The sequence below is a fragment of the Gopherus flavomarginatus genome, chromosome 4 (assembly GCF_025201925.1).
Source record: "Gopherus flavomarginatus isolate rGopFla2 chromosome 4, rGopFla2.mat.asm, whole genome shotgun sequence".
NCBI lineage: Eukaryota > Metazoa > Chordata > Testudines > Testudinidae > Gopherus > Gopherus flavomarginatus.
Window position 1 is genome coordinate 45,051,097 of NC_066620.1, and position 13,594 is coordinate 45,064,690.

The window sequence follows — 13,594 nt, forward strand, 5'->3', positions numbered from 1 at the left end:
AGTAGGTGATTTTTGTCTTCTGTAATAAAATTCAGTTTGTAATATAATACACATGCTTTGCTTTCCCAGAAACAATGGAAATAGGAAACCTGAAGATGTGGAAACCCTTATTTTAATGACTTCAGAGGACAAGCAAAATAGAATATTTAATTTATTTTTAGTCACATTAATCTATAAAGGACAATAATTTGTTGGGATTTGAAATGAGAATCAGATAAAAAATATAATATGGAATCCTGGTAATGGAGCAGATGATATAAGAGGACTTTATCATCTCCCATTTTTTATGATTCTGTAAGGAACGCAAGGGAATCCTGGGTAGTGCTTTCTGAGGACAAATACTGTTCACTCACCTTAAGTAAACTTTCTACTATTGAGGTGCTTAATACAAGAGCAATGAAAAATACTTGAAACAAAATTGAAAATACACTAAATTTTCTATTTTTTTAAGTGTCTGAGGATCTTGCAACAATGAAATATGTATTGTAACATTTTTGTGTCAGTGAAAATTGTGCTGAAGTTGAGTTCCTTCTGCTCCCCCATCCCTTTGGATGTTAACAAGAGCTTTCTTGTGATGAAGTCTTGAGTTTTAAGCTCGGCTGGGTTTTGTCACATGGCTGAAATTCTGATTAGGGGTCTGATTCAAAGCTCATTGAAGCCAGTGGATCAGGCCCTAGATGAGCGTATACCTCATGTGCTCATCAGAAGTAATTTTGACTTATTTTCTAAGGCCAGTCTACACTTACCAGTACAGTAACGCCACGCTTAACGTTGTAGTTATGTTCCTGAAAAATGCGACTTTAAGCAAAACGATGTTAAGTAAATCCAATTTCCCCATAATAATTAATGTAAATAGGGGGGTTATGTTCCAGGGAAATTTTTTTCACCAGTCAAAAAACTATGTATAGTTATTTATTTATATATACATAAAACTGTGTGTGTATATATATATATATATACACACACACACACACACACAGAGTATAAGTTTTAAACAAACAATTTAATACTGTACACAGCAATGATGATTGTGAAGCTTAGTTGAGGTGGTGAAGTTAGAGGATGGAAGAGGGTGGGATATTTCCCGGGGCATGTCTTACTGCTAAATGATGAACTAGCATTCGGCTGAGCCCTCAAGGGTTAACACGTTGTTAATGTAGCCTCACACTCCACAAGGCAGCACGAATGGAGGGATGGAAGACAGCATGGCAGACAGAGATAGAGAGACACATCCTGTATGTGGGAGAGAGAACGAGATGTGCATTGCCCTTTTAAGTAAGCTGACTCCACTCTAAGTACATTGCCTCTAAAAAGATCAGGAAGTTGAGACAGCAGCTGCATCCAGCAAGCTCTCTCTGTCCGGAGCCCTGTCGTGTCCCTACTCTGCTCTACATGGAGAAGGAGTAAGCGGGGGGCAGGAATGGCGGGAGGGGGACACCCTGACACTAGCCCCCCCGTTCCTCTCCCCAGTCTCCCTGCACAGCAAGCAGGAGGCTCCCCGGAGGAGCTCCAAGGCAGAGGGCAGGAACAGCATATGGCAGTGCGGGGAGGGACAGCTGAACTGCGAGCAATTGATAGCCTGCTGAGCGGCTGCTGCACAGGGAACTTAAAGGAGCGGAGAGCTGATGGGGGGCTGCCAGTCCACCCTGGTTCCAAGCCCCCACCAGTTAGCTGCAACGGGCTGCTCTTTCTGCAAGCAGCAAAGAATCCTGTGGCACCTTATAGACTAACAGACATTTTGGAGCATGAGCTTTCATGGGTGAATACCCACTGACGAAGCATCTGACGTATTCACCCACGAAAGCTCATGCTCCGAAACGTCTGTTAGTCTATAAGGTGCCACAGGATTCTTTGCTGCTTTTACAGATCCAGACTAACACGGCTACCCCTGTGATACTTTCTGCAAGCAGTGGACAAAGCAGGCGGCTGTCAAACAACGTTATAAGGGAGCATTTCACAGCTTTAAACGAGCTGTCATGGTACAATTCCCCACTCTGAACCTTAGCGTCCAAAAGATGGGGTACCAGCATGAATTCCTCTAAGCTCAATTACCAGCTTAGAACCTGTAGCGCTGCCACCAACCAGGAATTTCAGTGCCTGGTACACTCTGGTCCCCCAAAAACCTTGCCCTGGGACCCCCAAGACCCAGACACTCTGGATCTTAACACAAGGAAAGTAAACCCTTTCCCTCACCGTTGCCTCTCCCAGACTTCCCCTCCCTGGGCTACCCTGGAAGATCACTGTGATTCAAACTCCTTGAATCACAAAACAGAGAGGACAATTCACCTTCCTCCCTCCTTCTCTTTCCCCCTCCCAGACTCTTCCTGAGAGAGAAAGTAATCCTGACACAGAGAGAAATTAGCCTCTCTCTCCCCCTTCCCTCCTTTCTCCCCACCAATTCCCTGGTGAATCCAGACCCAGTCCCCTGGAGTCTCACCAGAATAAAAAAATAATCAGGTTCTTAAACAAGAAACTTTTAATTAAAGAGAGAAAAACAGTAAAAATGATCTTGTAAATTTAAGATGGAATAGGTACAAGGTCTTTCAGCTATAGACACTGGGAATACTCTCCCAGCTTAAGTATTCAAGTACAAATTAAAATCCTTTCAGCAAAATACAAATTTGAACTCCTCCCAGCCAAATACACATTTGAACTCCTCCCAGCCAAATACACATTTGCAAATAAAGAAAACAAACATAAGCCTAACTCACTTTATCTACCTCGTACTCACTATTTTGGATCTATAAGAACCTGTATCAGGGAGATTGGAGAAAAACCTGATTGCACATCTGGTCCCTCTGAGCCCCCAGAGTGAACAACAACCAAAACTAACAACACAGCACAAAAACTTCCCTCCCTCAAGATTTGAAAGTATCCTGTCCTCTGATTGGTCCTCTGGTCAGGTGACAGCCAGGCTCACTGTTCTTGTTAACCCTTTCCAGGCAAAGAGATATAAAGTACTTCTGTGCTATTAACTTTTCTTATCTGTTTATGACACGAGCATGTTCCCTAATTGATCAGCAACGTAACAACAGAACAGTGTTAACCTGGAAGACTTTAAGTGAGGAGTTACAGTAGATTAGCACTGCTGTGATTGATGTAGCAGTGTTGATTTAGTGGGTCTGGTGAAGACCCACTAAGTCAATGGTAGAGCGCTCTCCCGTTGACTCTGGTACTCCAGCTCCCTGAGAAGAGTAAGGTAAGTCGACAGGAGAGCGTCTCCCATTGACACAGCACAGTGTAGACACTGCAGTAAATTTACATAAGGTATGTTGACTTCAGTCACGTTATTCACGTAACTGAAGTAGCATAACTTAGGTCAATTTACCATAATAGTGTAGACCAGCCCTTGGGAGGGAGAGTGGAGTTATGTCTCTGAAAAACATCAAAGATGATACTGAGATTGTTATCCACTAAAGAAGGTAGATATAGGTACCAGGCTTTCAGTCTTCCCCTCCTGCTCCTTCACTAAAAGAATACCAGGAATGGGGGAAATGGAGATTATTGGTGGGTCAAAGAGTCTTCTACATAGCCTGTTGCTGGTATAGGAATTGCATAGGAATGGAAAGTCAAATGGCCTGAAAGAAGCCTTCATATGTTTGGATAGTTTGAATAGGAATTCATACTTCTGGACTTATGTGAACCAGTTTCCAAATCTTTTCAACTCCATACATTTTAAGGGTTGTTGTGTACTGTGGTTTTAGATATAGTTTTTCAGTAGGAAGGCTGACTGATGACTGCATGCTCTGAAGTGTACGTGATTCCACAGTAAAGTTAAGGTTTGCATTTTATAATGTTATTGTCCTTGTAGTCCTAAAAGTAGGGCTACGATTACTTAAAGGGGAAAAGGAGAGGATTATTTTAATTTGGGCAGCTATAACTGAGTAGGGAAACTTGGAAATTATAAATCTCGTACTTACATAGGTTCTAAATCCAGAACCAAATTTGTCTTATGCTAGTGTTAGTCTGTTTTGTTGCTAAACACTAGCTGTATTTGATTGATCCTTTGTACATACAGATATTGTAGCTCTCTTCTCCCCTCTGGTTCTCATTATTTTAATTGTACATATTAGATAATTTATATATTAAATATATTTTAAAATTAAAATATATTTATATGTTAAACATTAAACATATGTGTCACCGAACCTTACTAACTTCACTGAAACATCTGTAGTAATCTCTTCTGAACAAGTTTATCTTACTTGCTGCTGCCTGATAGCATGTCAATAAATTCTTATTTGCTAATAATCAGTCTGGGAGCAGTGCAAGTCCTGCATAAGTCTCATGGAGCATAGCTTCAGTTCCACCTTTAAAAATACTTAGAAGGGATACTAGCTAGAGACCAGGTCAACAGGTTAGTTCACCTCTGCCCCTACCCCACAGATGCATATGGTTACTGGTGTGTGTGGTGGCAAACTTCCCCACGTCAGGGACATACTGGTATAGAGTCAAGTACAGTCCTTGGTGGGTGTTCTTGAAGTCCATCCACATTACTATGTTCCTTATACATGGCTCAGTACCACATCTTAACTCCTTCTCATAACCTCACAAGTCCTGTTCCTCACCCAAGATAAAATATCCTCTCTCCGCTGCATCCAGAGCCTTATCATCACTCTTCTCCCCTTGCTCTCCTCTCTGCTCTTTTTCTACCATAAAAAGGGTGTATGCATGTAAAGAATATATTTTTCTCTCTCTTACTTTCCTTCTTCCACACACAAGGAAAATACTCAAAGTCACTATCAGATTTCAGCTGTTCTGGTCTTTTTGGCCGATTATCTCAGTTCGTGTGTCCATGTGATTCTTTTAGATCAGTTAGCTGCCTGATACCTCTGAACAAAATATTTTGTTGATCTATCTGAAGTAAATAGGATCACCGAAGTGGTTCTGCACTTTCCTCCAAAGGGATTGGAAAACTGTTCATCATTCTTTTCATCCAAGTAAATAAGAAAAATTGTCTTGTGCAAGAAATTGGATCAGAGTCTCCAGTATTGTGTGAGTAGAAAAACAATTTTAACAGTTTATTGGCAGATGAGCAAAAATTATTTGGATAAAATCAAAACACTACCCCTCCCCCTTAACACCGTCCACCAGAAAGTTGCCGTTTGGGATAGAACAAAAAAAAATACATTTAATATCCTCTGGATCTGAATTCAGAAGTTAATTTTGGGGGTACAGTGTGGAAAATTCCAACACATCTGAATAGTACATTCCATTTATTTTAATAAAATATTTTGTCTGTTCCTAATTGAGGGCTTAGAGGTGGAGGAAGGCTTGGTGTTTGGATTTGACTTGCTGCAAACCTGTATTAGTACACTTGCGCACCTTCTTGACTACTGAGCTACCTAATCCAACTTTGCAATCTAAATGATCACTTTTTAAAACTCTCTATAACGAAATATTTCTTGCAGAAGAGGCGACAGCATTTGCAGTACTTTACAAATAATTTTCCTTGTGCGTATATCTGTTATGCCTTTTAATGGGTAGGCATAATGATCTTTCACCTTACATCCCTGTGCTAGTCATTTTGCTATGAATAATTCAATTTAAATTTCTCACTCTCCATCCTTGGATATGCTAGATGTGATCCCAATGATAGTGACTAGACACTGGGCAGGTGTGTGTGCATCAAACATTTGTGGAAAGATGCTTAAATTGGCCTCTGGAATTGTGCAAGAAACATTTTAGTTTGAGTTATTTTTAGTGAAGTAAGGCATTCATATTTATCAGTTTAGAAGCTGATGTTTATTCATTTGTTATACAGACACTCCCCGGGTTACGCAAGACCCAACATACGCAAATTCGCACTTCTGGAAAAAGTTCCATAAGCCAGAAATAGGATTTTTGAGTTGCGAAAATTTGTGCTTAATGTGCAGGTATACGTTTCCGACTTATGCAAAATTCAAGTTACACAAGGCTTTCCAGGATGAAATGATTGCATAAGTCGGGGGGGGGGGGCGTATGTACATTTCTTCATGCACTGTGCATTTGTTTCATGTTGCTCTTTACCTGTGGCACACATTATGTAGCAGTCCTACAGGATATAGTAGCGCTACATTTGTCAACTCATTACCTTCTCAGAAAAGCATTTTAAAACTAAAACTTTTAAATTTCATCACAGTCATGAGGATTCATGGCCATTGGGGACTGAGATTGACAAGTTTTATATAAATTAGAGCTATCAAGCAATTAAAAAAAAATTATCATGATTAATCTCACTGGTAAACAATAATAGAATACTATTTATTTAAATATTTTTGGATGTTTTCTACATTTTCAAATATATTGATTTGAATTACAACACAAAATACAAAGTGTACAGTGCTCACTTTATATTTATTTTTATTACAAATATTTGCACTGTAAAAAAGAAAAGAAATAGTATTTTTAAATTCATCTAATACAAATACTTTAGTGCAATCTGTTTACCGTGAAATTTGAACTTACAAATTCAGAATTACGTACAAAAAAACTGCATTCAAAAATAAAACAATGCAAAACTTTAGAGCCTACAAGTCCATTCAGTCCTACTTCTTCAGCCAATCACTCAGACAAATGAGGGTTTTTTACATTTGCAGGAGATAATGCTGCCCTCTTCTTCCTTACAATGTCACCTGAAGGTGAGAACAGGCATTTGCATGGCATTGTTGTAGCCAGCATCGCAAGATATTTACATGTCAGATGTGCTAAAGATTCTTATGTCCCTTCATGCTTCAGCCACCATTCCAGAGGACATTCGTCCATGCTGATGCCGGATTCTGCTCAATAATGATCCAAAACAGTGCGGACCAATGCATGTTCATTTTCATCATCTGAGTCGGATGCCACCAACAGAAGGTTGCTTTTCTTTTTTGGTGGTTTTGTTTCTGTAGTTTCTGCATCAGAGCGTTGCTATTTTAAGACTTCTGAAAGTATGCTCCACACTTCATCCCTCTCAGATTTTGGAAGGTATTTCAGATTGTCAAAGATAGAATCAGGACTCACAATTTGTCAGACCACTCTGTTTATTAGCGCAGCTCTCCGCCAATAACATTCAGAATATGTGAGTGGCCATGCAAGGCCCAAACAGTCTTATTTATACAGATAAAAGAGCGGGAATTAGACAAAGGGACAAAGAAAGCAAAACAGTAAAATTCACCTGGGGCACTGCATGCATATCCTATTTCCTTACTAACTGCTATCGATCTTAGGCTAATACTTCGCCAATTGCCCTTAAACGGTGCAATTGTTCTATGTTAATGTCTGTATTCCTGACACCTGGTTGCAACATTCCAACAATTTTGCTTAAAGGTACAGACAACATTTCTTTAATCCTTTCTATTCTTACAATATAATTCATTCTACTTTCACAAGATTCTTAAACCTTGGGTTGAGTGCTGTAGCTATCTTTAGAAATCTGATATTGGAACCGTCTTTGTGTTTTGTCAAATGTGCAGTGAAAGTGTTCTTAAATCAAACAACATATGCTGGGTTTTCATCCTAGACTATCATAACACAAAATATATGACAGAATGTGGGTAAAACCATGGAGTAGGAGACATACACTTCTCCTCCAAGGAGTTCAATCATAAATTTAATTAACACATTTTTTTTAAAACAAGCATCATCAGCATGGAAACATGTCCTCTGGAATGGTGGTCCAAGCATGAAAAGGCATGTGAATGTTTAGCATATCTGGCATGTAAATACTTCGCAATGCTGGCTACAAAAGTACCATGTGAATGCCTTTTCTCACCTTTAGGTGACATTGTAAATAAGAAGTGTGCAGCATTGTCTCCTGTAAATGTAAACAAACTTGTTTCTCTTAACAATTGGCTGAACAAGAAGTAGGACTGAGTGGACTTGTAGGCTCTAAAGTTCTACATTGTTTTGTTATTGAGTGAAGTTATGTAACAAATCAACATTTTGTAAGTTGCATTCTCATGATAAAGAGATTGCACTACAGTACTTGTATGAAGTGAATTGAAAAATACTATTTCTTTTGTCATTTTTACAGTGCAAATATTTGTAATCAAAAGTAATATAAAGTGTGCACTGTACACTTTGTATTCTGTGTTGAAATTGAAATCAGTATATCTGAAAATGTAAAAAACATCCAAAAATATTTAATAAATTTCAATTGGTATTCTATGGTTTAACAGTGCAATTAAAACTGCGATTAATCGCGATTAATTTTTTTAATCATGATTCATTTTTTTAGTTAACTGCGTGAGTTAACAGTGATTAATTGACAGCCCTAATAAAAATGGTTGTGTCTTAGACCTGTGGAAGATTGTATTCCCATAGTAAGTCTTCCCCTAATACATTGCATTCATTGTCCTACTTTAGAAATCTGGAGTTGAATATTAAAATTTGAACATACGGATTTATCTTAATTATTAGCAGGTGGCCTTCCAGTTTAATAGATTAAAAGGGGGAAAACAACTAAGCCGTTTCAATTTACAGTAAATGAACCAACTTCAGATGAAAGATCTTGTTCATAATATTTTATATAATTAAAGTTCTGTCTAAAATTAAATTAATCTACATATCAATGACTTTACTCTACATTGCATGAATACATTAATGTAGTTTATAAAATCATCTCTACCAAAGTAAGATCCAGTTATCACTAAACACTGAAAGATTTAAAAATATATTTTTGTATATTTGATTTAGGACCACAAAGTCTACTTTATCCAACAGATTTTTCTCTAATAATCTCTTATTGAGAATGGATAATAATTCAAAATTGCACATAAAGCTGTGTGCTGTAAACATGTAATTCAACTCTGTACTCATACAGATCCCAGTGCCCTGTAGATCAACAGTGCTTACCCATCAGATCTGGCTAGGTTTGGATCTGTGGTTCTTTCCTGTGGGGGCCTGTGACCAACAGAGTATCATTACCCAAATCAGACTTCTCAAAACAAAAGTATTGTTTATTTAGCCATACAAACAAAGCATTCCAGAGAAAAGGATCTTAAAACAAAAGACCTACACACGTCCATCTTACCTAAACTCTCTAACCAGCCTCCTGATAGGGACCCTGGTAGGTCTGACTTCTCACAGACCAGCACACAGAAAACTTCAGGTTCTCAGTCTCAAAAACCTGTCTCTGTCTTTGAAGGATTGTGTATCTCTCTAAACTCCACACCCTCTCCTCCCCCCAGTTCCATTGATAAACCTCACCCTTCACAGAGACTGATTTGGACCCGGAGAAATCTATCTGGCAAGTCCATCAAGGAGGTTGCATGACAGCCTCAAAGCAAATGGCTCTTGCATTATCCCTCAAGTGTATCTCTGGATCCACTCCCCCCTTCCTGGATGCACTTTCTGACAGTCCTTCTACTGAATTATCTCAATATATGCATATAGTAAACTTTACACTAATGAGGCCAACACATAATTACACTGCTGCCTCGATATAATGCCACCCGATATAACACAAATTTGGATATAATGCGGTAAAGCAGTGCTCCGGGGAGAGGAGGAGGGGGCAGGGCTGCGCACTCCGGTGGATCAAAGCAAGTTCAATATAACACAGTTTACCTGTAACAAGTAAGATTTTTTGGCTCCTAAGGACAGTGTTATATTGAGGTAGAGGTGTATTATTATAGGCAACTCCAAATACATAACATGTCATTGGGAGAACTGGTTTCAATGAGATTGAGAGATCTGTATGAAAAGAGAGTAAGATTCCAATTGTTAATTATCCAGTTGCTGAAGGAAATCCTGAAAATAGAAAATCAGACTCCAGTGTAAGATATTATGATTGTTATGGCTTGATTCTCATCTCTTTTTTAAACTGGAATAAACGGGAATAACTCTACTGAAGTCAATTAATTGAGTTACCTTGGTATAAAATATGAAGGAGTAGAATCAGGCATGGAAGTTCATAGTACAGACGATGAAACACTTGTGGTTTCTTTGATAAGGTTTAATAGAGGATTAAAACAGACCAAACATTAACAGGACTGAGCTAAATCAAACATATAGGGCTGTGAGCTCTTTTTGAGCTTACTGTGAGACACTGATCTTTTTAATGTGCAAGACAAAAGCCTAAAACAGTGATGCAACAAGAAATATCAGAAGCCTGGCATAATGTCATCTTTAATATCAGTTTCAAAATTTCATATTACTGGTGCTTACTGGTATTTTATAAGCAGAGTTTGTTGATATATAGCTAAATCTGGGTCTACAGCGAGCCTTACAATAAGGTATAGTTAAGATAAATCAAAGGAAAGAAAGCAAAAGAAATTTCAGTTTTGCATCAGACCTGAAGAAAAGCAGACTTTCAGGTTCCAAATTTTAACCAAAGATGTTATGTGATCTCTAATTAAGGCTGTGTGAATTTGACAGAACTTTGTCATGTACTGTATGAAAAGGCAGCTCAGCTCTAGGTTGTTCAAAATGGTATTGGCTGTAACCAGAAAAACTGAATAGATCTACTTTGGAAATTTTAAAATGTGTTGATATGCAACAGAAAGATGATGCTATGCATTTAGGCTATTATAAGATATAAGAACAGTCTGTACATACTGGGTAAGGTTCTGATGATGTAGCTTTCAGGAGATATATGCGTGTTGTGCATGGACTTAACACACTGATCTTTCAGGTCTGAAAGCCTTGGTTCGTGTTTGATTTTAGTAAAAAATTAAGGGTGAAATTCTTCCTGGTGTGGAGGTTTAGTGCACAGTTCTCAACACCACTTAAATTCCGTGTTAAGACAACATGGGGCAGAGCATCAGGGGACCTCTGTACTAACCCCGTGTTCTGCAACATGTAGGTCAGCTTTGAAGACAGGCAGTAGATCAATGGGAGCAATGATTATTCAGATCCAGTGGAATCATGTGGAAGGCAGGCAGCCACTGTCCCACTCTATAGACAGTAGATGTGTACGGTTGTGCTTCAGCTCTGTATCCTGACTCCATCTTGGGGTGCCTTTCTCTTGCATAAAGCTTGATTACTTAGGCTATATGCTGAACTGAATTTCACTCTGATTGGGTTTAGTGGTCTCAGACAGCAACAATATCTAGTAGTTGTTTCTCCATGTCACAAAACGATTACACATTGTAGGACATGTGGCGTTTTTGGCTCTTGATTCAAATGCCAAGGATGCTGAAGATCAGAAAGAAGGTATATTTCCATTAAATCATCCCCTCAGAGAAGGGGCAGGACCTCAGGGCAGGGTTGGGGCAAGAGAGTTCCATTTTGTGCTATTAGAATGTTGGCAATCTCATTCAGTGGAGTTGCCAACTGTTTGCCAGTGGTGAATTTGTCCCATGGTCTATGAATTCTCTCTATAAAAAGATTAACAAAGGAAGCTTTCTACTCGAGTCCACATCATACTATAGAAGAGATTATTTGAAACTTCTGAAATACAGGGTTGTTTTGAAGAATTATAAAACAGTCTGTATATGGGTTTGGGTGTTCCAGAAATGAAACATTCTCTTTACAATTTTTGAGCTACTAGCTGAAGTATACTCCCTTTACAAGAAATCAACTCCTAATATCGGATTACTTATCAGTTACTGCTCAGTCTTAAACTTCATCTTTTTTTGTGAAGGTCTAGGTCCATCCCTCCCTAGCCCAGGATTCAAACAGGCCTGGCATTCTTAGACAGCACTGGTATCCTGGGAGGGATTTAAATCTGGGTTTCCAGCCTTCCTTTTTAATTTAGACCTTGGCTGTCATGATTATGAATGATGATCTGCCTGTTTTAGATTAGAATCAGTTGGCCATTTTGATCATTTAGGATCTTTTGATACAATTGACCATGGATAAGTGCTTCAGTATTAAGGGACATTACTTGATGTGTGGCTGCCTATCTTCCACTTCTAAGTAAGGAAGGGCTAACCTAGGACTCGGAAAAGCTAGACAATGTTTAAAAAAAATTAGCCACCATTGCATGAAAATATAGAATCGGGGCCAAAATCTAGTTTAGTCTCTCTTCCTAAATGTGATATTATTGTGGGTTCATTAACCATAGATATGGGTATTTTATTGGAAGGTTTTTTTCCCCCCAAAATAATTTGTAGCTGGAAATATTGAAGGAACTTAGAAATGAGATTTCAGACATTCCTTCAACTGTCTTCCAAGCATTCTTAAAAACCATAAATACTCAAAAGACAAAGAATTTCTTCAAAATGCTCAGGACCCAAAGTGTTTGGTGAGACACTTGAAAGAGGGGATGGAAGGAGATGGAGTTTTCACACTATGAACAGAGCACATATGTACTGTACAAAGTGCAAATTTACCCCTTTACTGTGAGTTAGGTTTTATTGATAAATCAATTAAAACCTATCAAACCTTAAACTAGGATTTTTCCTGCAAGACCTCTTGTATGCCAGTCACCAGCTCCCTCTGGTCTTGAGAAAGGCCCACCCCTTATATACCCTATTTGGAGCAAATCGAATCCATCTGTTAGTAAAATTCACCAATGATTCTGTTTACCTGCATGTGAGGATATGTAAAAAAAAAAAAATCACTTCAGAATGTAAGTTTTTACTTCAATTACAGAAACTGTGTGTCCAGCAGATGTTTGTTTATTGATCTAAATCAATGGAGAAGTAAGTGGAGTTAAACCCCGTAAAACCAGTGTATCGGAATGAAGAATCAGGCTAAGGGCAGTCAAGATGTATTTCAAATGCACCAAGGATATCAGAAAATCTTCAGCTTTCTTCATTTTCTTCTACTCAGATTGCATATGGGTTAAATCCACAAAATCAGGGCGGGGTGGATTAAATGCTGCATCAAAGAACCATACAGAGCAACTGGTAAGCCATACCTAAAATCAGGGCCACCGAGAGCTGGTCCGGGCCCCAGTGAAAAAAAATTTTTGGGCCCCCCAGCAAGGGTGGATTGGTTAAAAGGGCTGACGAAGACGGGGAAGTCGGGTCCCGGGCCCCCTACCAGACTGCCAGGCCCTGGTAATTTGTACCGGCTTCCCCCACTCTCGTTGGCCCTGCCTAAAATTACAAACAGCATCCTGCTAGAGCTTTTAGCTGAAGAGTTGCAAGATCAACACCTGACATAAAAGTTCTACTTTCAAAGACAACAAACTGACCCTTAAAACTTCTTCAGGCATACCTTCCAAAGGAGGCATATTGTCCAATCTGTGGGTTCCAAGATAAATTTCCATTTCCCTTAGAGATGCTGATAGTCTCAATTCCCCAACTTCTATTTTATTTTCTCTCCCTGCTTGCTACTTCTCACAGCAATGGAGACATGAAGAATTGGAACACTAACTGATTATTTTCTTTCTTCGGTTATTGTTTCCACTAATCTGAAACCATCCATAAACTCAGCAGTTAGTGACATCTTTTTTCATTTCTGCCCTCTTCCAAAACTTAGTGTATGTATGCTCCCTCTCCTTTGCTGGCCACCCCCCAAAAGTTTCACAGCTAAGGCTTGTTTAACTTGGAACAAGTTATCATCTTCTGCAGCTTTGGAAATATTCTTCTAGCAGGAAGCCAAGTGGGTGGAATTTAGGCTTGGATTTTTCCAGCCAAAGCACCTGAACTCCCTACCGCAAGCCTTTTTGTGCCTAGAGGGGTAGCTCTGGATTGAGGAATTAACAATGACACTAATCAAACCAAGGAAATTGTCTATA

The 13,594-nt window shown here is 38.9% G+C and overlaps 1 protein-coding gene across 4 annotated transcripts in view; it reads left to right on the forward strand.

Moving 5' to 3' along the window:
* The window catches only part of SYT14 (synaptotagmin 14), a 199,455-nt gene that overhangs the window by 153,836 nt on the left and 32,025 nt on the right, over positions 1 to 13,594 (forward strand). Inside the window, exon 7 of one of the 4 annotated variants that reach the window (XM_050951826.1) lies at positions 70 to 126. The exons of the other annotated variants lie outside the window; for them this stretch is intronic. Within the exon in view, the coding sequence (XP_050807783.1) occupies positions 70 to 84 (15 nt within the window). The 3' untranslated portion in view covers positions 85 to 126. Of the gene's footprint in view, positions 1 to 69; positions 127 to 13,594 lie in introns of those variants that run through there. 4 annotated transcript variants of the gene reach the window in all.